The sequence below is a fragment of the Trichomycterus rosablanca genome, chromosome 17 (genome assembly GCF_030014385.1).
Source record: "Trichomycterus rosablanca isolate fTriRos1 chromosome 17, fTriRos1.hap1, whole genome shotgun sequence".
NCBI classification, from domain to species: Eukaryota; Metazoa; Chordata; class Actinopteri; order Siluriformes; family Trichomycteridae; genus Trichomycterus; species Trichomycterus rosablanca.
Window position 1 is genome coordinate 12276935 of NC_086004.1, and position 23646 is coordinate 12300580.

At 42.9% G+C, this 23646-nt stretch overlaps 1 protein-coding gene across 2 annotated transcripts in view; it reads right to left on the minus strand.

The window, feature by feature from the left end:
* ttll7 (tubulin tyrosine ligase-like family, member 7) overlaps positions 1-23646 on the minus strand; it is a 154494-nt gene that overhangs the window by 127017 nt on the left and 3831 nt on the right. For both annotated transcript variants that reach the window (XM_063012627.1, XM_063012628.1), the window contains exons 2-4: positions 8852-9157; positions 5150-5278; positions 4359-4480 (exon numbers count right to left, since the gene is read on the minus strand). In XM_063012627.1, coding sequence (XP_062868697.1) covers positions 4359-4480; positions 5150-5278; positions 8852-8876 — 276 coding nt within the window. In that variant the 5' untranslated portion in view covers positions 8877-9157. The remainder of the gene's footprint in view (positions 1-4358; positions 4481-5149; positions 5279-8851; positions 9158-23646) is intronic.

Sequence of the window (23646 nt, forward strand, 5' to 3'; positions counted from 1 at the left end):
CCACCATGTCAGTGTCACTGCAGTGCTGAGAATGATCCACCACTCTCTGATAATACCTGCTCTGTGGTGGACTTGTGGGGGTCCTGACCACTGAAGAACAGCATGAAATGGGGCTAACAAAGTATGCAGAGAAACAGATGGACTACAGTCAGTAATTGTAGAACTACAAAGTGCTTCTATATGGTAAGTGGAGCTGATAAAATGGACAGTGAGTGTAGAAACAAGGAGGTGGTTTTAATGTTATGGCTGATCGTGTATAATTTATTAAACTTGTAGGCGAACGCCCCCTTGTGGAGGCTTTATGTTACATCTTGTAAACCACAGTGGGACCAGATTGTACAGAGAGCGAGTAAGATGCATTGTTTGTGTTGCATAAGCGGTACTATTTTTACTTATTTATTTATTATTTTGTTATTTTATATTTTTATTTATTATATTATTTATTTATCTTCATTGTTATCATTTAAAGGTTTGTTACTTTAATTAAAAATTTATTTATTCTTTTTTGTTGTTTTCCAACTTTCCATTTAGATATAAAATAATAAAAAAACAGATGATGTTTGTATTAAATTTAAAAAAAAAAAAAACAAATGGACAAAATAACTGAAACACCTGTCATTTTAGTGTGGGAGGTTTCATGGCTAAATTGGACCAGTCTGGTGGCCAATCTTCACTAATTACACATTGCACCAGTAAGAGCAGAGTGTGAAGGTTCAATTAGCAGGGTAAGAGCACAGTTTTGCTCAAAATATTGCAATGCACACAACATTATGGGTGACATACCAGAGTTCAAAAGAGGACAAATTGTTGGTGCACGTCTTGCTGGCGCATCTGTGACCAAGACAGCAAGTCTTTGTGATGTATCAAGAGCCACGGTATCCAGGGTAATGTCAGCATACCACCAAGAAGGACAAACCACATCCAACAGGATTAACTGTGGACGCAAGAGGAAGCTGTCTGAAAGGGATGTTCGGGTGCTAACCCGGATTGTATCCAAAAAACATAAAACCACGGCTGCCCAAATCACGGCAGAATTAAATGTGCACCTCAACTCTCCTGTTTCCACCAGAACTGTCCGTCGGGATCTCCACAGGGTCAATATACACGGCCGGGCTGCTATAGCCAAACCTTTGGTCACTCGCGCCAATGCCAAACGTCGGTTTCAATGGTGCAAGGAGCGCAAATCTTGGGCTGTTGACAATGTGAAACATGTATTGTTCTCTGATGAGTCCACCTTTACTGTTTTCCCCACATCCGGGAGAGTTACGGTGTGGAGAAGCCCCAAAGAAGCGTACCACCCAGACTGTTGCATGCCCAGAGTGAAGCATGGGGGTGGATCAGTGATGGTTTGGGCTGCCATATCATGGCATTCCCTTGGCCCAATACTTGTGCTAGATGGGCACGTCACTGCCAAGGACTACCGAACCATTCTGGAGGACCATGTGCATCCAATGGCGGTGCCGTGTATCAGGATGACAATGCACCAATACACACAGCAAGACTGGTGAAAGATTGGTTTGATGAACATGAAAGTGAAGTTGAACATCTCCCATGGCCTGCACAGTCACCAGATCTAAAAATTATTGAGCCACTTTGGGGTGTTTTGGAGAAGCGAGTCAGGAAACGTTTTCCTCCACCAGCATCACGTAGTGACCTGGCCACTATCCTGCAAGAAGAATGGCTTAAAATCCCTCTGACCACTGTGCAGGACTTGTATATGTCATTTCCAAGACGAATTTACGCTGTATTGGCTGCAAAAGGAGGCCCTACACCATACTAATAAATTATTGTGGTCTAAAACCAGGTGTTTCAGTTATTTTGTCCAACCCCTGTATATATATATACAGTATATATATGTATTAGGGCTGTCGAAGTTAACGCGATAATAACGCATTAACGTGATTTCAATTTAACGCGATTAAAAATAATAGTGCCGTTAACGCAAATTCTAGTTAATGTTGAGACTTGACTGGTAGAACTACAACGCTCGGTTACATTATGTTAACATTATGTTAAAACAAACGTTTTAATGTCGGACTTGCCACCGTTTTTCATTTGCGGTTTGTTAACATAATGTAACCGAGCGTTGTAGTGATGCACTTATAAAGAAATAAATACACGCTATATTCACAAGTTGTCGGGAGCAGAACACTTTTATTAACTTATTCTGTTAAGGTACCAAATACCGGAAAGCTGAGTCAAGCACGTTAGTCCATGCACTATGGAAGCCCCAAAGGGTCAAAACACACTCACTTCGTGTAGAAACGGCCATCAAACCATTGTCACAATACAACCACAGAAAAGTCTGTTACAATAACTACGCCTTATCCCACCTAAAGCACCGCTGATCTACAATGTTTGCTGATGGAGAAATTCTAAACTACAATCTGACATTTACTGCCTAGTATGTGAGTGAATAAAACTCCCTTACAGTTTTCTCTTGTCCCAGCAGTTTTTAACATCAGTACATTTAGCATAAAATGTGTTCACCATTTTAATTGTAACATTTCACATAAAAATCCTTGTTTTCTATAACATTTACACAGATTTTTTTTAATGCGATTAATCGCGATTAACTATATGAAATTCTGAGATTAATCGCGATTAAAAATTTTAATCGTTTGACAGCCCTAATATATATATATATATATATATATATATATATATATATATATATATATATATACATAATTAGGTTAAAGATGAAAACAGAAGCAAGAATACATGTCTTGTGGCTTCATCCAACATTAAGACCAGCAGTTTAAGTCTTTTCTATGCTGTATAATTAATTTAGTAAGACTTTACAATTTAAATTTAGCAAATCAAGTGGAAAAAATGCACCAGCGTACACATAGGAAAGCTGTTTTTCAAGACGGCTACATCAAATTAAGAAAACTACCTCTATACACGTCCTAAAACTTCCTAAGAATTCCTATTTATGCATTTTTTTTAATTAAATCTAAATGTCTCTTTACATCTTGAATAGAAATGTTCTTACTTTTACCCACGATTACCTCAAGAAATTATTTAGTAGCCAAAGCAGCTGCTGACATGTTTTTAAGAGCTTCACACAGATTTTATTCATAGGCGAGGATCAAACCTCTCCACAGAGATTGCACCACGGTGTAAACTCATGATTTGAAGTTTAAGGCTCCACAGTGGGAGATTTTCCAAGCCATCAAATGCTAATTCTAATTTTAGGGGGTAATTAGCATATCTACAGCTTAAGGGTCAGCAGTTTGATTCAGTAATGTGTGTAAGCCTATGTGCTGCCTATAAAACATTCTAAAAATACAGATACAAAATGCTATAGATAGATTATTAGAGTATTTAATTATTTATTGCTTTGTTTTTGTCAAAAGCACACACGAGATGTGACTCTACTATGGTATGGTTTAATGATACCATGTTTGAGACTTGTTTTTACCTGCCAAAAATGGACGTCAGCAAGAAGCGAGCGATCCAAGCTGTTTGTGTGTTTATATGTAGCGAAAAAGCAAGAAAGAAAATGAAAAGATCTGGGTGAAGGAGTGGATTGGGCGACGCAGCCAGCAGGGATTGTTTGTTCTGTTCTGGGCAGAGTAGGGATGTAACGACGCACCACAAGACAGTTAAAAATCGGTGCACATGTGCCACGATTCGAATCGGTTATTCATTTAAGATGAATCGATATTCACTTTAAACAGCAGAGGGCACTGGCGCTATTCAGCTCGCCTGGTTGACGGCACTTCACAAAGTTGCCAGGTAGGGGATTTTCCAGCCAAATTTATTTATGTGAGGATACTTTCTTTATTTGTATTATTCATTTATTTCATTTCAGTTTTTTTTATACAATAAGCATTTATTTGGCATAGTTTGTACCTACCTCAGAAATAAAAGGGCATTCATTATTTAGATAAATAAAAGATAAGCACAAATACAGTATTTTATTTTATTTTTTTAAGAGAAATAACTGTCATAATTTGTCTTCAATTTTATTTTGTTTAAAAAAAAAAATCGGGAAAAAATCGTATCGTGAATCGTATCGCATCATGGGTAGAGTGTATCGTTACATCCCTAGTGCAGGGAGTTGGAGGTGAACACATTTTTTTTGCAATGCAGCATGGGTATTATGGTTTGGCTGGACAATAAGGTCACAAATACTGTAAAGCTTGTGTGTGTGCCAATGTATTCTGATAAAAGAACTATATTGTGCCCATGACCACAACTTAGAGTGTAATACTTTCGTGAATAATATATTTCATCTTTTTGATTGCATACACTTGTAAAAGTCATGTTACAAAATTATTTATAAGACAACTTACTTTTTTAAACACTTTTAAGACAAATCTTAAATTATACAGTAGATTGCACTGCACCTGATAGTTCCTGAGCTCTGCAATTTTTTCATGCTGTACAGCTGAGTCGCTCCAAATGAGGTTGGCTGTTTCATCCTCATCTCTGGTTTTGTGAAATCCAAGCTCTCCGATCACAATACGAACTGTAAAAAAACCAAAAACAACCCAATACTGAGTACAAAAACTGTAATTAATGTAAATGAAACAATAACCTGTACAAATATAAAACATAAACATCAGTGTCACGTGAATAGGTGTTCCATGGGTGACCTTCCCAAGCAAGTAAAGAGATGCCTGTACAGATAATGATTGGATTATCCGAGGGTGGAATGCTGGCTGATAGATGGCGCCTGCACAGAGACTCTCCATGTGCAATACGAATCTCCATATGAACATACCTCGTGCAGGTGAAAAGAAGCGGTCAGCTACTGCACACGTGTTATTTATGGCCCTCGCTGGTCAGGAGTGAATGTGGATATCAGCAGCAAGAATCAAAATGCAATCAGGTGATTTGATATGACTAGATTGGAAGGCAAACTGGGGAAAAATGCAAAAAACAATAAAAGGTGGACTGGCTAGCAATTACTGATGGTGCAGATTGTGTCAAGGTCTTGTGTAAGGTGTGTGCCCTACAACTCCACGCAAACAAAAATTGGCACGAGGGAAAAAAAACAAAACAGAGCTCACACCCAAACACCGTCACAGGAACCTGACTGGGGAACTTGGAAAACTGGTACTGGCAACACAACCAGAAAGCTGCCACACCACCTATCACCTAGATAATAGACAAAATGTTGGCTTGTGTCTCATACCAATCTCATATTTGGTTCCTGCCACGTTGGAAGTGATGATGCCCTTTTTCTTCTTCGGACGCACCTTTCTCTTAACGCCGTTTTGATTGGACAGTGCAGATGGGACGTTTACGGTGGTCTTTTGATCCTCTGTAAAAAAAGATGAATAAATAACATTAGAACTTTAGTAAGAGACACTGTTCAATAATCATTTGCTCTCATATACACCGACTAGGCATAACATTATGACCACTGACAGGTGAAGTGAATAACACTGATTATCTCTTCATCACTGCACCTGTTAGTGGGTGGGATATATCAGTCAGCAAGTGAACATTTTATCCTCAGAGTTGATGTGTTAGAAGCAGGAAAAATGGGCAAGCGTGAGGATTTGAGCAAGTCTGACAAGGGCCAAATTGTGATGACTAAACGACTGGGTCAGAGCATGTCAAAAACTGCAGCTCTTGTGGGGTGTTCCCATCCTGCAGTGGTCAGTATCTATCAAAAGTGGTCCAAGGAAGGAACAGTGGTAAACCGGCAACAGGGTCATGTGGAGCCACGGCTCACTGATGCACGTCGGGAGCGAAGGCTGGCCCGTGTGGTCCGATCCAACAGACGAGCTACTGTAGCTCAGATTGCTGAAGAAGTTAATGCTGGTTTTGATAGAAAGGTGTCAGAATACACAGTGCATCACAGTTCGTTGCATATAGGGCAGCAAAAGGAGGACCAACACAATATTAGGAAGGTGCACATGCATGGCTGGGGTTAAAAAGTTCAGATACACTTGGCGACATGGACATCATAGCAATATTGGGGTTCTTTTTTCTGTGACTAAATGATTGGAACACATACTGTACATTATTGACCAAAATAAGTATGAACTTAAATTCTTTTATGAAAATCTGGTTAAAAATACATACAGCAAACTAAATGATAAATTTTAGGGTGTAGAAATTTCTATAACGTTTTTAGACGTTGTGTCATGGCCTCATGTTTACATTTACATTTGCAGCATTTAGCAGACGCTTTTATCCAAAGCGACTTACAATTATGACTGAACACAATTTGAGCAATTGAGGTTTAAGAGTCTTGCTCAAGGGCCCAACAGTGGCAACTTGGCGGTGGTGGGGCTTGAACCGGCAACCTTCTGATTACTAGTCCAGTACCTTAACCACCTGATAACCTCCAACATACACTATATTGCCAAAAGTATTTGCTCGTCTGCCTTCACACGCATATGAACTTGACTGACTCCCATTCTTAATCCACAGGGTTTAATATGATGTCGGCCCACCCTTTGCAGATATAACAGCTTCAACTCTTCTGGGAAGGCTTTCCACAAGGTTTAGGAGTGTGTTTATGGGGCCGAACCCAACTCCTGAAAAACAACCCCACACCATAATCCCCCCTCCACCAAACTTTACACTTGGCACAATGCAGTCAGACAAGTACCGTTCTCCTGGCAACCGCCAAACCCAGACTCGTCCATCGGATTGCCAGACGGAGAAGCGTGATTCGTCACTCCAGAGAACACGTCTCCACTGCTCTAGAGTCCAGTGGCGGCGTGCTTTACACCACTGCATCTGACGCTTTGCATTGCGCTTGGTGATGTAAGGCTTGGATGCAGCTGCTTGGCCATGGAAACCCATTCCATGAAGCTCTCTACGCACTGTTCTTGAGCTAATCTGAAGGCCACATGGAGTTTGGAGGTCTGTAGTGATTGACTCTGCAGAAAGTTGCCGACCTCTGCGCACTATGCGCCTCAGCATCCGCTGACCCCGTTCTGTCATTTTACGTGGCCTATTACTTAGTGGCTGAGTTGCTGTCGTTCCCAATCGCTTCCACTTTGTTATAATACCACTGACAGTCCACTGGATTATTCAGTAGCGAGGAAATTTCACAACTGGACTTGTTGCACAGGTGGCATCCTATCACAGTACTACGCTGGAATTCACTGAGCTCCTGAGAGCGACCCGTTCTTTCACTAATGTTTGTAGAAACAGTCTGCATGCCTAGGTGCTTGGTTTTATACACCTGTGGCCATGGAAGTGATTGGAACACCTGAATTAAATTATTTGGATGGGTGAGTGAATACTTTTGGCAATATAGTGTATAACTTCAATAAGTGCTAAAACGCTCTTTTGTGAAATCTTCGCCTGTTCATTTTATGCAAAAGTGTGGAACTGCTTTCTTCAAATCCCACCAAAGATTTTCTATGGGATTTAAATCTAGAGACTGAAAAGGCCATTCCAGGATAATCCAGAACTGCTTAACCAAGTGAGTGGGGGTCATTGTCTTGCTGGAAAGTCCAATTATAACAGAGGATCAGTGCAGAAGGCATAACATTCCTCATCAAAATGCCCTGGTATTTCTGTGTATCCATGATGCCAGTCACACACAGCAGAAAAACATCCCCACATCATCACTGACCCACTTCCATGCTTGTGTGGTGATAGTATTCTTCTGGTCTTTAAAACTGTTTTTCTTGTGCCAAACCACTGACCCATATGGCCAAACAGTTCCAGATTTAATTTGTCACTACATAAAATTGTGTCCCAGAATTCTGCAGGTCTATTTGAATTCCTTATGCCAGATTCTAGTCGACACTTCCTTGTGCTTCATGGTCAAAAGTCGCGTACATCATGGAGTCTGGCTACAAAGTCCTTAGTTGTTAAGTGACTATCTTATGGTTGCTATTAATGCATTTGTCCCAGCATCAACCGAGGTCATCCTGGAATGTTCTCCCACAACCAGGCACCATAAGCAGTATTGCCAACTTTGTCGCTATATTTAGCGAGTATTCAGACCCCTCTAGCGACTTTTTTTTTTAAAAAGCGACTAACGACAAATCTAGCAACTTTTTCTGGTGTTTTTTTCAAGGCATAGACTCCACTAGACCCCTGAGGGTGTGCTGGTATCTGGCACCAAAATGTTAGCAGCAGATCCTTTACTTTTGTAAGTTACGAGGTGGGGCCTCCTTGGATAGGACTTGTTTGTCCAGCACATCCCACAGATGCTTGATTAGATGCTTACCTGTGTTCCCCAGGTAAGCGACGTACCCGGACATCCACCTTATGTAAAAGAAGATGTGATTCATCAGACCAAGTCACCTTCTTTCATTGCTTTGTGGTCAAGTTCCGATGCTCACGTGCTCATTGTTGGCGCTTTTGGTGGTGGACAGGGGTCAGCATGGGCACCCTGACTGGTCTGCGGCTATGCAGCCCCATACGCAACAAACTGTGATGCACTGTGTATTCTGACACCTTTCTATCAGAACCAGCATTAAGTTCTTCAGCAGTTTGAGCTACAGTAGCTCATCTGTTGGATCGGACCACACGTGCATCAGTGAGCCTTGGCCGCCCATGACCCTGTCGCCGGTTTACCACTGTTCCTCCCTTGGACCACTTTTGATAGATACTGAGTACTGCAGACCGGGAACACCTCACAAGAGCTGCAGTTTTGGAGTCACCCAGTCAGTGTCATTCACTTCACCTGTTAGTGGTCATAATGTTATGCCAGGTCAGTGTAGACTACAATGACATCCAAATCAAATAATCCAAACACTATCTGGTCACTGGTTCTATGTGGGTCCCTTCTGATTGATAAATAGGGTACAGAGGTGTACAGAAAAATGAATGGGCTGCAGTCAGTGATTGTATAAACACAATGTTCATCTAATAAATGCTTACTGTAGGTACCTGATTCATTCTTGTCTGCACTCACCTCCATCGTTAGGGAATGAGGGCATCTCAGGGACAGGAGGCTCAGATCTTTCCTCCGCCAGACCTCTGGGATTCGCCAGCACTGCCTTCTACCGTTCTACTTTCTCTCCCCTGACTGCGTGGCGGTGTGAGAAGCGGTGCGCAGTCTCATCGACCCTCACCTTCCATCTCCTGATTCTCTCTCTTGCTGTCCCGGAGAGAGGAGGGAACGAAGGAGGAAGGAGGGGAGGGAGGGGAGGGGCTTCTTCTCCCAAGGAAAGTGACCACAGGACATTTATATGGACGGGTTGACAGATGGAGGACGCGCCTGTCGAAAGAGTCGGACAGATAAAGAGAGTCAGAGCGAAAAAGAGACACGTCAGGGTTAAAGCGGCGATTGGAGTGGTCAGTCTTGTGCTTGATGTGCTGGAGAGCTGTTCTAAGACATATCAGTCAACTTGACAGGGGCGGATTCGCCTGGCTGCTCGCCCTCTGACACCCTCTGAAGATCCAACAGTTGTTAAGAGCAGATGACAACTTCCTGTCTTCTGTCTGTCAGATGAAAGATTAATGCAGCTGTCTAATCAGCAGCTTTATTTATTTTTTTTTTTTTTGGGGGGGGGGGGGTTGGTGGCTTAGCATGCAGTACCACATCTATCATAAGGTCCTGAAAGGTGTGTTGTCTGTTTGCCTTTTTCTCCTACCTATTTTAAGCAAGTTCTGAGTTCTGGGTGAAATACACTGGTAAACCTTGACTCCTAGAGGTATATTTATGAAGTAATATATGTCTAAAAGTATAGACAACTGACCGATAGCTTGATGGACATCCCATTACCACTGCTATTTGTATAAAATACAGCCTTCACTCTTCTTCCACAAGAATTGCAATGTCAAAAGAGCACTGATAATGGACGGGAAAACCCGGCTTGCTCTCAGCTAGGCTACCAGCAAGCCAGGCTCGTCTGAGAGTGGGAATGATGGACGGGATTCCTCATAACTGCTGCACTTACGACCTTTACTTGATTAATGGAAATTGCTGTGTGACTCTATTAGCAATTTCCACCAAAAGAACCCTGGTTCTTGGACCGGTTCTTTTCATGTTTCTTCGAAACTTGATGTTTGGTAGAGAACCGACCCACCGACCCACGGTGGGCATTACACAACAAAAGTAAAGAGTAAACCACACGCTGCAACCAGAGCTGGGTTCTCAAATACATCGTATCGAATCTCAGCCCTGCCTTGCCGACTGAGGCTGAGCGGCCACATGAACAACGATTGGCCTGTTGTTCATATATGGGCGGGACTAAGCCGGATAGGGTCTCTCTCTCATCACTGGTGCAATTACGACCTCTGCTGGCTGATTAGAGGCGTCTATACAGAGATGAGGAAAGAGTGCTCTTAGGGTGCGTCCCTCCGTACACGCAGCTAGGCTGTACTGCACTCGTCAAAGTGTAGGTGATAAGATGCATACGGCATGCTGCCCACGTGTCGGAGGGGGTGTGGGTTAGCTTCGATTTCCTCGATCAGAGCAGGGATCGGCATTGGTGGAGAGGAAGCATGATGCAATTGGGCTTTTGGATAAAAAAGGTTGGATGTTCGTTTTTATGCAAAAAGCATCGCTCAACTATTGGAGATAAGAAGACGTAGACGTGTTTGTCGCAGTTGTTGTTTTCTTTAGTTCATTGTCGTGAGAAGTGTTTTGTGCTTCACTCTCACCGCGACCCTCGGTGCAAATAGCCGATTTGCTCAGCGCTCGGCTTGAGCAATAAAACATCACTAAATTTCCACAATACAAACATCCATTTGTGTGAAATAACCATCAAATCCACTCTAAAATACAACACATACAGTGTATCACGAAAGTGAGTACACCCCTCACATTTCTGCAAATATTTCATTATATCTTTTCATGGGACAACACTATAGACATGAAACTTGGATATAACTTAGAGTAGTCAGTGTACAGCTTGTATAGCAGTGTAGATTTACTGTCTTCTGAAAATAACTCAACACACAGCCATTAATGTCTAAATAGCTGGCAACATAAGTGAGTACACCCCACAGTGAACATGTCCAAATTGTGCCCAAATGTGTCGTTGTCCCTCCCTGGTGTCATGTGTCAAGGTCCCAGGTGTAAATGGGGAGCAGGGCTGTTAAATTTGGTGTTTTGGGTACAATTCTCTCATACTGGCCACTGGATATTCAACATGGCACCTCATGGCAAAGAACTCTCTGAGGATGTGAGAAATATAATTGTTGCTCTCCACAAAGATGGCCTGGGCTATAAGAAGATTGCTAACACCCTGAAACTGAGCTACAGCATGGTGGCCAAGGTCATACAGCGGTTTTCCAGGACAGGTTCCACTCGGAACAGGCTTCGCCAGGGTCGACCAAAGAAGTTGAGTCCACGTGTTCGGCGTCATATCCAGAGGTTGGCTTTAAAAAATAGACACATGAGTGCTGCCAGCATTGCTGCAGAGGTTGAAGACGTGGGAGGTCAGCCTGTCAGTGCTCAGACCATACGCCGCACACTGCATCAACTCGGTCTGCATGGTCGTCATCCCAGAAGGAAGCTGACGCACAAGAAAGCCAGCAAACAGTTTGCTGAAGACAAGCAGTCCAAGAACATGGATTACTGGAATGCCCTGTGGTCTGACGAGACCAAGATAAACTTGTTTGGCTCAGATGGTGTCCAGCATGTGTGGCGGCGCCCTGGTGAGAAGTACCAAGACAACTGTATCTTGCCTACAGTCAAGCATGGTGGTGGTAGCATCATGGTCTTGGGCTGCATGAGTGTTGCTGGCACTGGGGAGCTGCAGTTCATTGAGGGAAACATGAATTCCAACATGTACTGTGACATTCCGAAACAGAGCATGATCCCCTCCCTTCGAAAACTGGGCCTCATGGCAGTTTTCCAACAGGATAACGACCCCAAACACAACCTCCAAGATGACAACTGCCTTGCTGAGGAAGCTGAAGGTAAAGGTGATGGACTAAACCCAATTGAGCACCTGTGGCGCATCCTCAAGTGGAAGGTGGAGGAGTTTAAGGTGTCTAACATCCACCAGCTCCGTGATGTCATCACGGAGGAGTGGAAGAGGATTCCAGTAGCAACCTGTGCAGCTCTGGTGAATTCCATGCCCAGGAGGGTTAAGGCAGTGATAATAATGGTGGTCACACAAAATATTGACACTTTAGGCACAATTTGGACATGTTCACTGTGGGGTGTACTCACTTATGTTGCCAGCTATTTAGACATTAATGGCTGTGTGTTGAGTTATTTTCAGAAGACAGTAAATCTACACTGCTATACAAGTTGTACACTGACTACTCTAAGTTATATCCAAGTTTCATGTCTATAGTGTTGTCCCATGAAAAGATATAATGAAATATTTGCAGAAATGTGAGGGGTGTACTCACTTTCGTGATACACTGTATATTTGTGTGTAGCTGGATTTACTTCACGTGTGGTGGTTTTGCAGCTCAGGGTTCTGAATCCGCTTCATCTAAAAAGAAGCGTAACGTAGCTGAACGTACTAAAAGTATGACACAGAAACACCCAATTTCTCTCTGTTATTACTGGTTATAAGTGCTCTGTACTGCCCAAATTCATCGGTCACTGTTTTAGTACAACAAGCCATGTTAAGCCACATTTATACTGTCCGGGTCACTTTTACCACATCATATCACACAGTTCATCGCTTTGAAAATATCAGCGAATATCAGCGGCAAACTGGCTCAAAATGTAATCAGGTGAACTTTAAAAGATGAAAGTGCAGCGCAAACGCGGTTTAGCAGCTTCTCTTGTAAGAGCACCCAAACCTCTACACTGTGACACGGCCACAGACGACATCACGGTTCACACTGAAAAACCAAGTATTCGGTGAAAAGGGGTATACGTGCGCGATACGGGTCTTTATATGAACCCGCCTCCTGAACGTGTCCAAGGGGGCGTGTGTTAGTCACATTATCAAACGATTTGGAGAATTTAGGGAAATAGAGAGAATCCAGGGAAATGTCTGTTCATAAAGGGCAACTAAGGATAAATAAAGCAAAGCAGTAAGTACAGTGGTACCTTGTAACTCCCCTAAACTCGACGCACTTAGTCAAGAAATTTGTTGTGCGACTGCTGTTTTGTTCAGCGCTCGGCTTGAGCGGTGCAGCAAGACGTCATCAAAGTGCGAATATGAGACGAATCTGCATTTGTGTGGAATAACCGTCAGATTTACTCTGAAAGCTCCACATGTATGTGTGTTTATCTGGATTTTCCTCCTGTTTCACTTTTAAACTTGTGTTATAGCTCGGGGTGCTGAGAATTTGTTAGAATCAGCTTATCCGAGAGAGTCTAAAATACTTATTGTTAAAAAAAAACTTAGTTACCTAATGTATTAAAAGAACGACACAGAAAAACTACTGTAAAGTTCTTTTAGTTATTACTGCTCATAAGTTCTTTCCACTAATGAAATTCCTCACTCATTGTTTTACTACAATAAGTCACGTTATGCTTTGTGCACCGGCACACTCTATAGGAAATAACGGCACAGCCAGGACAATAGCTATTTTGTCACTTCTCATGTGAATGGAAGACGGTATTCCAAAATCAAGCATCTCCACGATTAAGAAGCATAAGGAAACAATAAAGAAGTAAATGTAAAAAGCAGGTTTTATTGTATCTAACTGTTTTTTAATTGTATTTCAGTGTTTTTTATATTATATTTGTGTTATTTTCAGTGTATAAGTGTCAAAAACAACCCCATTATTTTACATTAGCCTAAAATATATGCAGTTCCACGAAACCACGGAACGCATTAACAGGTTTCCCGTACATCCTTATGGGAAAAAATACCTTGAAACTCAATGCCTTTTAATCTCGATGGCACTCCCAGAACCAATTGACGTAGAGTTTCAAAGTACCACTCTATTTTAAATATTCATAAAAATTGAGTAAATAGCCGCTCAGGTGGCGCAGCGGTAAAGTACGCTAGCGCACCAGAGTTGGGTTTCTAGATGCATCGAATCGAAACTCAGCTCTGCCTTTCCGACTGGGTTGGGCGGCAGTATGAACAACGTTTGGCTGTTGTTCAGGGGCTTAGAGGTAGAGTCGGAGCATAGGTCCTCATAACTGGTGCGACTGCGGCCCCTGCTGGTTGACTGACGGTGCCTGCACAGGGCTGAGGAATAACATTGAAAGGGGTGTGACCCTCCGTGCGCAGTGTCTCTCGGTGTATGAACTCAGCTTGTGCAGGTGAAAAATGCAGGCTGTACTGACTGCGTGCCGGAGGGGGTGCAAGTCAGTTGAGTGGCGTCCTCAGTCAGCGGCAAAAGGGTCGAATCAGTATAGAGGACACAATCAGGGTAATTGGACACGACTAGAATGGGGATAAAAGTTGGGGGGAAAAAGTGAGAAAAAAAAGATTAAAAAAAAATTGAGTAAATATTCATTTTCTTTTTTTTTTTATATTGTGTTTATACATTTTCTCCTTTCTTTTAGTGCGTCCATTTGCCCGAATGCGTCATGCTTCCTCTCCACCAATGCCGATCCCCGCGCTGATTGAAAAGAACGAAGCTAACCCACGCCCCCTCCGACACGTGGGCAGCAGCAGCCGTATGCATTTTGTCACCCACACTTTGACGTGTGCAATGCGGATCAGCACTGTGTACGGAGAGACACGCCCTGACAGCACTCTTTTCCCGTCTCTGTGCAGACGCCATCAATCAGCCAGCAGAGGTCGTAGCATTAGTTATGAGAGAGACCCTATCTGGCTAATCGTTGTTTATGTGGCTGCTCAGCCCAGACGGCAGGCAGAGCTGAGACTCGATACGATGTATTCGAGATCCCAGCTCTGGTGTGCATGTGTTTTTACCGCTGCACCATCTGAGCGGCCGTAAATATTCATTTTCGATTAAATACCTGTTGTTGTTTTTTTTGTGTATACTGTAATACTTTCCTAACGTTTGACATTTTTTTTAAAGTTTACCTACTGCAGCTTACAAATCCCCGCTTTCTGTTTTTATTTGCATTTTACTTACTGTCCCAATTTTTTTTATTAAATTTGTAGAGAAAAATTCTCTGCTGGGCCAAAGCACAAACGTTGGTGTAACTGAGAGTGGTTTTCTGTCATCTCGTTACACTGTGGATCAACACAAAAGAATCACACAGGGAAACCAGTGAGTGATCCACAAAGAGCCTGGTGTACAAGCGAATCCCGCTGCACAGCCGCTGAATAATCAATGCGGTATTACACTCACAATGAAGACAAAGCAGCTCTGTCAGTGATCTCATAACGTCATATTAGTCATGATGACAAATAAGTCACGGTTTGGGTAAAAAGAAGGCAGACAATGTGGGTATGCCAGACGGCTGATCGGGACTGAGTGTTTATATATCTTACAATAATATTCTATACATGTAATGATATAGTTATAGAAATAAATGATATTTATGCATTAATGCTTTGCCCACCGTCATTGTCAGGTATCCACATACATATTGTTAGAAATAATTAACTTGTCTTTAGTATTGTGGTTCAATTTTGGCCTGTTTTCCCTGCAAACTGTGAACTTTGATAGATTGGGGTCAGCCATAACATTAAAACCACCTCCTTGTTTCTACACTCACTGTCCATTTTATCAGCTCCACTTACCATATAGAAGCACTTTGTAGTTCTCCAATTACTGACTGTAGTCCATCCGTTTCTCTGCATGCTTTGTTAGCCCCCTTTCATGCTGTTCTTCAATGGTCAGGACCGCCACAGGACCACTACAGAGCAGGTATTATTTGGGTGGTGGATCATTCTCAGCACTGCAGTGACACTGACATGGTGGTGGTGTGTTAGTGTGTGTTCTGCTGGTATGAGTGGATAAGACACAGCAGCGCTGGTGGAGTTTTTAAACACCTTACTGTCACTGCTGGACTGAAAATAGTCCACCAACCAAAAATATCCAGCCAACAGCGCCCTGTGGGCAGCGTCCTCTGACCACTGATGAAGGTCTAGAAAATGACCAACTCAAACAGCAGCAATAGATGAAAGATCGTCTCTGACTTTACATCTACAAGGTGGACCAACTAGGTAGGAGTGTCTAATAGAGTGGACAGTGAGTGGACACGGTATTTAAAAACTCCAGCAGTTGGCCGCTTAGGTGGCACAGCGGTAAAAAGTACACTAGTACGCTCGACTCGTGCAGGTGAAAAATGCAGTCTGTACTGACTGTACGTGCCGGAGCGGGCGTACGTCAGTTGAGAGGCGAATCAGTATAGAGGACCCATTTAGGGTAATTGGACATGACTAGATTGGGGGGGGGGGGAATATGTGGAAAATAAAAAAAATAAAATAAAAATAAAAAACTCCAGCAGTGTTGCTGTGTCTGATCCACTCATACCAGCACAACACACACTAACACACCACCACCATGTCAGTGTCACTGCAGTGCTGAGAATCATCCACCACCTAAATAATACCTACGCTGTGGTGGTCCTGTGGGGGTCCTGACCATTAAAGAACAGCATGAAAGGGGGCTAACAAAGCATGCAGAGAAACAGATGGACTACAGTCAGTAACTGTAGAGCTACAAAGTAATTCTATATTATATTATAAGCGGAGCTGATAAAATGGACAGTGAGTGTAGAAACAAGGAGGTGGTTTTAATGTTATGGCTGATCAGTGTATCTGCGAGGTGGGAAAATATGAGCAACAAATTAAATAGTGGCGAGAATAACAGAAAATGAAACCAAGAAAAAGACCAAAATCAAAATCTACAGCCCAAAGCGGAGAGGCAATAGAACGGTAGACGAGTACACTTCACACGCTCAACCAAAAAGGAGGATGTTCCCCCCCCACAGGGACATAAGCCTAATCCGCCCCAAGGAACATCAGAAAAGACGGGTAGCCATGTACTCACCCCACGGGGTTGTATGTGATATCCCCCAGAGAAACACACAACTACTACATGATGATAGAAGGAATAAATAAAAGGAAAGAAAAAACAAAAGCAGAGCTGCATCAATACCAGCTGCTCAGTCCACCAGTATAGCGACTCAGGCTTTCAAGAACAAAAACCAAAGACATCACACATAAAATTTCATCAGACCAGCAGTGACTAAACAAAGAACAAAAGCAGTCTGTCACTCCCACACCTAATGCCACCTGCTCCCAGGAGGGATGTTGTATGGCAACCCGCTCCAGCAACAAGAAGATGCCGAATGAGTTCCCTGGAAATAAAAAAAGCTCAAAAGAATGCCAGCATAAGAGCCGGCAGCACATACACTACTATCCCTCCTGGGCACAGGTGGCATTAGGCGTTGGATTGACGGTCTGCCTTTGTTCTTTGTTTAGCAGTTTGGTGTGCCATGTCTTCAGTCTTTTTTCTTACTTTTTTTTTTTCCCCACCGCTGACTGAGGACGCCTCTCAACTGACATACGTACATTCCGGCACGTACATTCAGTACAGACTGCATTTTTCACCCGCACGAGTCGAGTTCATACACCTGACGGGCACTGTGTATGGAGGGCCACACCCCCATCAGCATTATTCCTCAGCCAGCAGGTGCCGCAGTTGCACCAGTTATGAGGACCTATGATCCCACTTTCTTACCCTCTAAACCTGAACAACAGCCAATCGTTGTTCATGCTGCCGCCCAGCCCATTCGGAAAGGCAGAGCTGAGATTCGATACGATGTATTCGAAACCCCAACTCTGGTGAGCTAGCGTACTTCACCGCTGCACCACCTGAGCGGCTTTCAGTCTTTTTTTCTTAAAGTCGCTATACTCCTGGACTGAGTAGCTGGTTCCGAAAAGCTGGCATTTAAAGCTACGTTCACTATGGGTCCGTCTGAAAACCTAGTGAGCTGCCTTGCTGCCACCTGCCTACCTAGGCAGTTGAATGCTGAGATTGTCTTCACTGCTAAGGAAGCATCAAATGCTCCCTCATTATTCAGTCAGTTTGTAGCTCTGAAATAAGGCACCTCAGTAGGCAGCATTTTAAGGCATCTAAGAATTTAGACAGCCTTCTTCTCAAGAGCTCACTAGGTTTTCAGACAGACCCCGTGAGTCCTCTGTGCCTCCATGCAACCAGCCGGTCAGAATGAATGACAGGTAAACATTACACTGTCATTCATACCCCTGCCAATCTACATCGGAGATGGACCAGTTATGAACATTATTGTTATTGTCCATTTTACCTTGAATATTACACAGCAGAGTGTTGCTTGTTCAATGTGTCATCAAAAGTAAGCTTGAATGGAAACCAGTTCCCCTCCTCAACATAAAAGAAGTGTACACCGATCAGGCATAACATCATGACCACCTTTCTAACATTGTGTTGGTCCCCCTTTTGCAGCCCCATATGCAACAAACTGTGATGAACTGTGTGTTCTGACACCTTTCTATCAGAACCAGTATTAACTCCTTCAGCAGTTTGAGCTACAGTAGCTCGTCTGTTGGATCGGACCACACGGGCCAGCCTTCGCTCCCCACGTGCATCAATGAGCCTTGGCCGCCCATGACCCTGTCGCCGGTTTACCACTGTACCTTCCTTGGACCACTTTTGATGGATACTGACCACTGCAGACCGGGAACACCCCACAAGAGCTGAGGTGCAGTTTTGGAGATGCTCTGACTAGCTCTGACATGTACTTACATTAAATGGTTTGTACACCCTGTTGTAATGCTTGTTGCTTGGTCTTTTGTATTAGTTTGATTTTTATCACCTCTCCGTCTAGCCATCACAATTTGGCCCTTGTCAAACTGGCTCAAATCCTTATGCTTGCCCATTTTTTATGCTTATAACACATCAACTCTGAGGATAAAATGTTCACTTGCTGCCTAATATATCCCACCCACTAACAGGTACCGTGATGAAGAGATAATCAGTGTTATTCACTTCACCTGTCAGTGGTCATAATGTTATGCCTGGTCATTGTATAATAATATGAAGGTTTGTGTGTAGCAATTTAACATTTCTTCATTCAATTATGTAGCATTCAATTGCCTCAATTTACCTGGTAATTCGCACTATGAGGTTGTCCTAGCAATCCTACAGCAATTCAGTTAGCAATTGGTCAGGCAAACTGTCCAATATGTTGAAGTCTGAAGCAGCTAAAAACACGACTCAGGTAACCAATTCTGTGGACGCAGAGGTAGGTAAAATTAAGCACATTTTCCTCTGAATTTAGAAGGGCCCTAAATATATGTGTTGACCTAAAGGTTGTGACACTATTACGGTCTACGAATTCCTCTTGTCTTTTTCTCTGAATGGGACATCAGGAACAAGAAAAACATCATGTGACAAAAATGTAGCCAAAACAAACATCACTGACTCCCGGGAGGAAGAATGCCATCAATCCTCCTCATGCTGATCCTGAGAAAATGCATCTGCCTCGTTTGCACATTAGATTTGTGCTGATGAAGAACCTCATCAAAAGTACAAATAAAACGGGCCGTGGAGTCACAAACATATGTTTTATCTGCTCAACTTCATTTCATTTATTAATAAACATCCATTCCTGCATTTAAGGCCTGCAACACATTCCAAAGAAAGTTGGGACAGTAAAGCATTTACCACTTTGTAATGTTGCCATTCCTTTTCAACACACTTAAAAGACATTTTGGCACCAAGGAGACCAAGTGATTTAGTGTTTCAGCTTTTATTTTGTCTCATTCTTCCTGCAAACACGTCTTAAGATGTGCAACAGTACGGGGTCGTCGTCACATTTTTTGTTTCAAAATTCTCCACACACTCTGTATTGTGGACAGGTCAGGACTGCAGGCAGGCCAGTCCAGTACTCGTACCCTCTTCTTCCGCAGTCATGCCTTTGTAATGTGTGCAGCATGTGGTTTTGCATTGTCTTGTTGAAAAGTGCATGGACGTCCCTGAAAAAGATGACGTCTTGAAGGCAGCACATGTTGCTCTAAGATCTCAATGTACTGCATTAATGCTGCCATCACAGAAGTGTAAATGACCTTTGCCAAGGGCACTGACACAGCCCCATACCATGACAGACCCTGGCTTTTAGACTTGTTGCTGATAACAGTCTGGATGGTCCTTTTCGTCTTTGGTCCAGAGCATATGGTATCCATTTTTTCCAAAAAAAGACCTGGAATGCTGATTCATCTGACCACAATACACGTTTCCACAGTGTGATGGTCCATCCTAGATGTTTCAGAGCTCAGAGAAGTCGACGCCGCTTCTGGACATGGTTAACATAAGGCTTCTTTTTATAACAAATGAAATGAAGTTGAGCAGACAAAACATCAAATATCTCAGGTTTAAACTGTCTGCAATCAAATGAAAGTCAAAGTAAATGTAAGGAACACTGCATTTTTATTTAATTTGCATTTTCCATACTGTCCCAACTTTTTCTGATTTGGGGTTGTTCATTTGTAGATCTTTTATGTGTAACAGCAGCCTTATTTATGAATAATTACACATTTATTGTAAAATCTAATTGATCTGCTACTTAAAAACCACACCTAATGCTGATCTGGAATTATTGAAATTTACCCCTCCCCCATTTCTTCTCATCAGTCTGTGAAAAAGCAAACTGAATCAGTGAGTAAAAACAAGTCAGAAACAACTCTTTTCAAATGAATTATTCATTTGAATCAAATAAGCGAGCTGTGCTCTTATCTATGGTAAAGATTCATTTGTTTTGCTCACTCTATTTCATTATGGAGTCGTGTGTAAACAACTCCATGGATCAGTGCAGATTTGTTTCAGGTATTCAGTCGTGGTTCAGGCCTTGAAAAACAGCAGTACAAACCAATCATTTACATTTTCTGCATTTAACGGATGCTTTTATCCAAAGCGACTTACAGTACTGTGACAGTATATTGTCTAAGCAATTAAGGGTCAAGGGCCCCTCCGATACCAACCACTAGGCTATATCCATCCACCCACCATTCATCCATCCATCCATCCATCCATCCAGTCATCCATCCACACATCCATCCATTCAGTCATCCACACAACCATCCATTCATCCACACATCCATCTATTCATCCATCCATCCATCCACACATCCATCCATTCATCCATCCATCCACACATCCATCTATTCATCCATCCATTCAGTCATCCATCCACACATCCATCCACTCATCCATCCAGTCATCCATCCACACATCCATCCACTCATCCACACATCCATCCATTCAGTCATCCACACAACCATCCATTCATCCACACATCCATCCAGTCATCCATCCACACATCCATCCATTCATCCATCCATCCACACATCCATCTATTCATCCATCCATCCACACATCCATCCAGTCATCCATCCACACATCCATCCATTCATCCATCCATCCACACATCCATCTATTCATCCATCCATCCAGTCATCCATCCACACATCCATCCACTCATCCATCCCTCCATCCATCCAGTCATCCATCCACACATCCATCCAGTCTTCCATCCACACATCCATCCATTCATCCATCCATCCACACATCCATCTATTCATCCACCCATCCAGTCATCCATCCACACATCCATCCACTCATCCATCCATCCATCCATCCAGTCATCCATCCACACATCCATCCATCCATCCATCCACACATCCATCCAGTCTTCCATCCACACATCCATCCATTCATCCATCCACACATCCATCCATTCATCCATCCATCCAGTCCTCCATCCACACAACCATCCATTCATCTATCCACACATCCATCCAGTCATCAGGGCTTCAGAGCTTCCAAATTCAGAGTTTGGGCAGAATTTAAGTTGTTAATCCAAAACTAAGTTTTCATTAGTTAGGTGGACATACACAGTTGGAAATGGATTTATATATTCTGAAAATATAAAAGTGGACTATATCCCTAATGGAACAACACACAGGTATAGATTTGGTCCCAATTTGAAGAAGAGAAGCTCGGGTAAGTATTGGTTATGATTTTATCCTGCTGTATGGTTGATCTGGGTCGCGGTGCTGCTGTTTACTGTTCGCTTTCATTTTGCAATGATATGAAAGCATTATCATATACTGAACTTCTGGATTTTTATGCTCAAGTATTTGAAGTAAACAGACAGCATTAATGTAAACAAATTGACAGTCACACACACTTCGAGTTTAAGGTAAAAGTTGAGTTTAAAGGTACACATTTCTCGACGAAGGGCATCGAATTTCAACTATTTCGAGTTACAAGGTACCAGGGGCGGCTCGCCTCACAACCACTCATCCATCCAGTCATCCATCCACACATCCATCCACTCATCCACACATCCATCCATTCAGTCATCCACACAACCATCCATTCATCCAGTCATCCATCCACACATCCATCCATTCATCCATCCATCCACACATCCATCTATTCATCCATCCATCCACACATCCATCCAGTCATCCATCCACACATCCATCCATTCATCCATCCATCCACACATCCATCTATTCATCCATCCATCCAGTCATCCATCCACACATCCATCCACTCATCCATCCCTCCATCCATCCAGTCATCCATCCACACATCCATCCAGTCTTCCATCCACACATCCATCCATTCATCCATCCATCCACACATCCATCTATTCATCCACCCATCCAGTCATCCATCCACACATCCATCCACTCATCCATCCATCCAGTCATCCATCCACACATCCATCCATCCATCCATCCACACATCCATCCAGTCTTCCATCCACACATCCATCCATTCATCCATCCACACATCCATCCATTCATCCATCCATCCAGTCCTCCATCCACACAACCATCCATTCATCTATCCACACATCCATCCAGTCATCAGGGCTTCAGAGCTTCCAAATTCAGAGTTTGGGCAGAATTTAAGTTGTTAATCCAAAACTAAGTTTTCATTAGTTAGGTGGACATACACAGTTGGAAATGGATTTATATATTCTGAAAATATAAAAGTGGACTATATCCCTAATGGAACAACACACAGGTATAGATTTGGTCCCAATTTGAAGAAGAGAAGCTCGGGTAAGTATTGGTTATGATTTTATCCTGCTGTATGGTTGATCTGGGTCGCGGTGCTGCTGTTTACTGTTCGCTTTCATTTTGCAATGATATGAAAGCATTATCATATACTGAACTTCTGGATTTTTATGCTCAAGTATTTGAAGTAAACAGACAGCATTAATGTAAACAAATTGACAGTCACACACACTTCGAGTTTAAGGTAAAAGTTGAGTTTAAAGGTACACATTTCTCGACGAAGGGCATCGAATTTCAACTATTTCGAGTTACAAGGTACCAGGGGCGGCTCGCCTCACAACCACTCATCCATCCAGTCATCCATCCACACATCCATCCACTCATCCACACATCCATCCATTCAGTCATCCACACAACCATCCATTCATCCAGTCATCCATCCACACATCCATCCATTCATCCATCCATCCACACATCCATCTATTCATCCATCCATCCACACATCCATCCAGTCATCCATCCACACATCCATCCATTCATCCATCCATCCACACATCCATCTATTCATCCATCCATCCAGTCATCCATCCACACATCCATCCACTCATCCATCCCTCCATCCATCCAGTCATCCATCCACACATCCATCCAGTCTTCCATCCACACATCCATCCATTCATCCATCCATCCACACATCCATCTATTCATCCACCCATCCAGTCATCCATCCACACATCCATCCACTCATCCATCCATCCAGTCATCCATCCACACATCCATCCATCCATCCATCCACACATCCATCCAGTCTTCCATCCACACATCCATCCATTCATCCATCCACACATCCATCCATTCATCCATCCATCCAGTCCTCCATCCACACAACCATCCA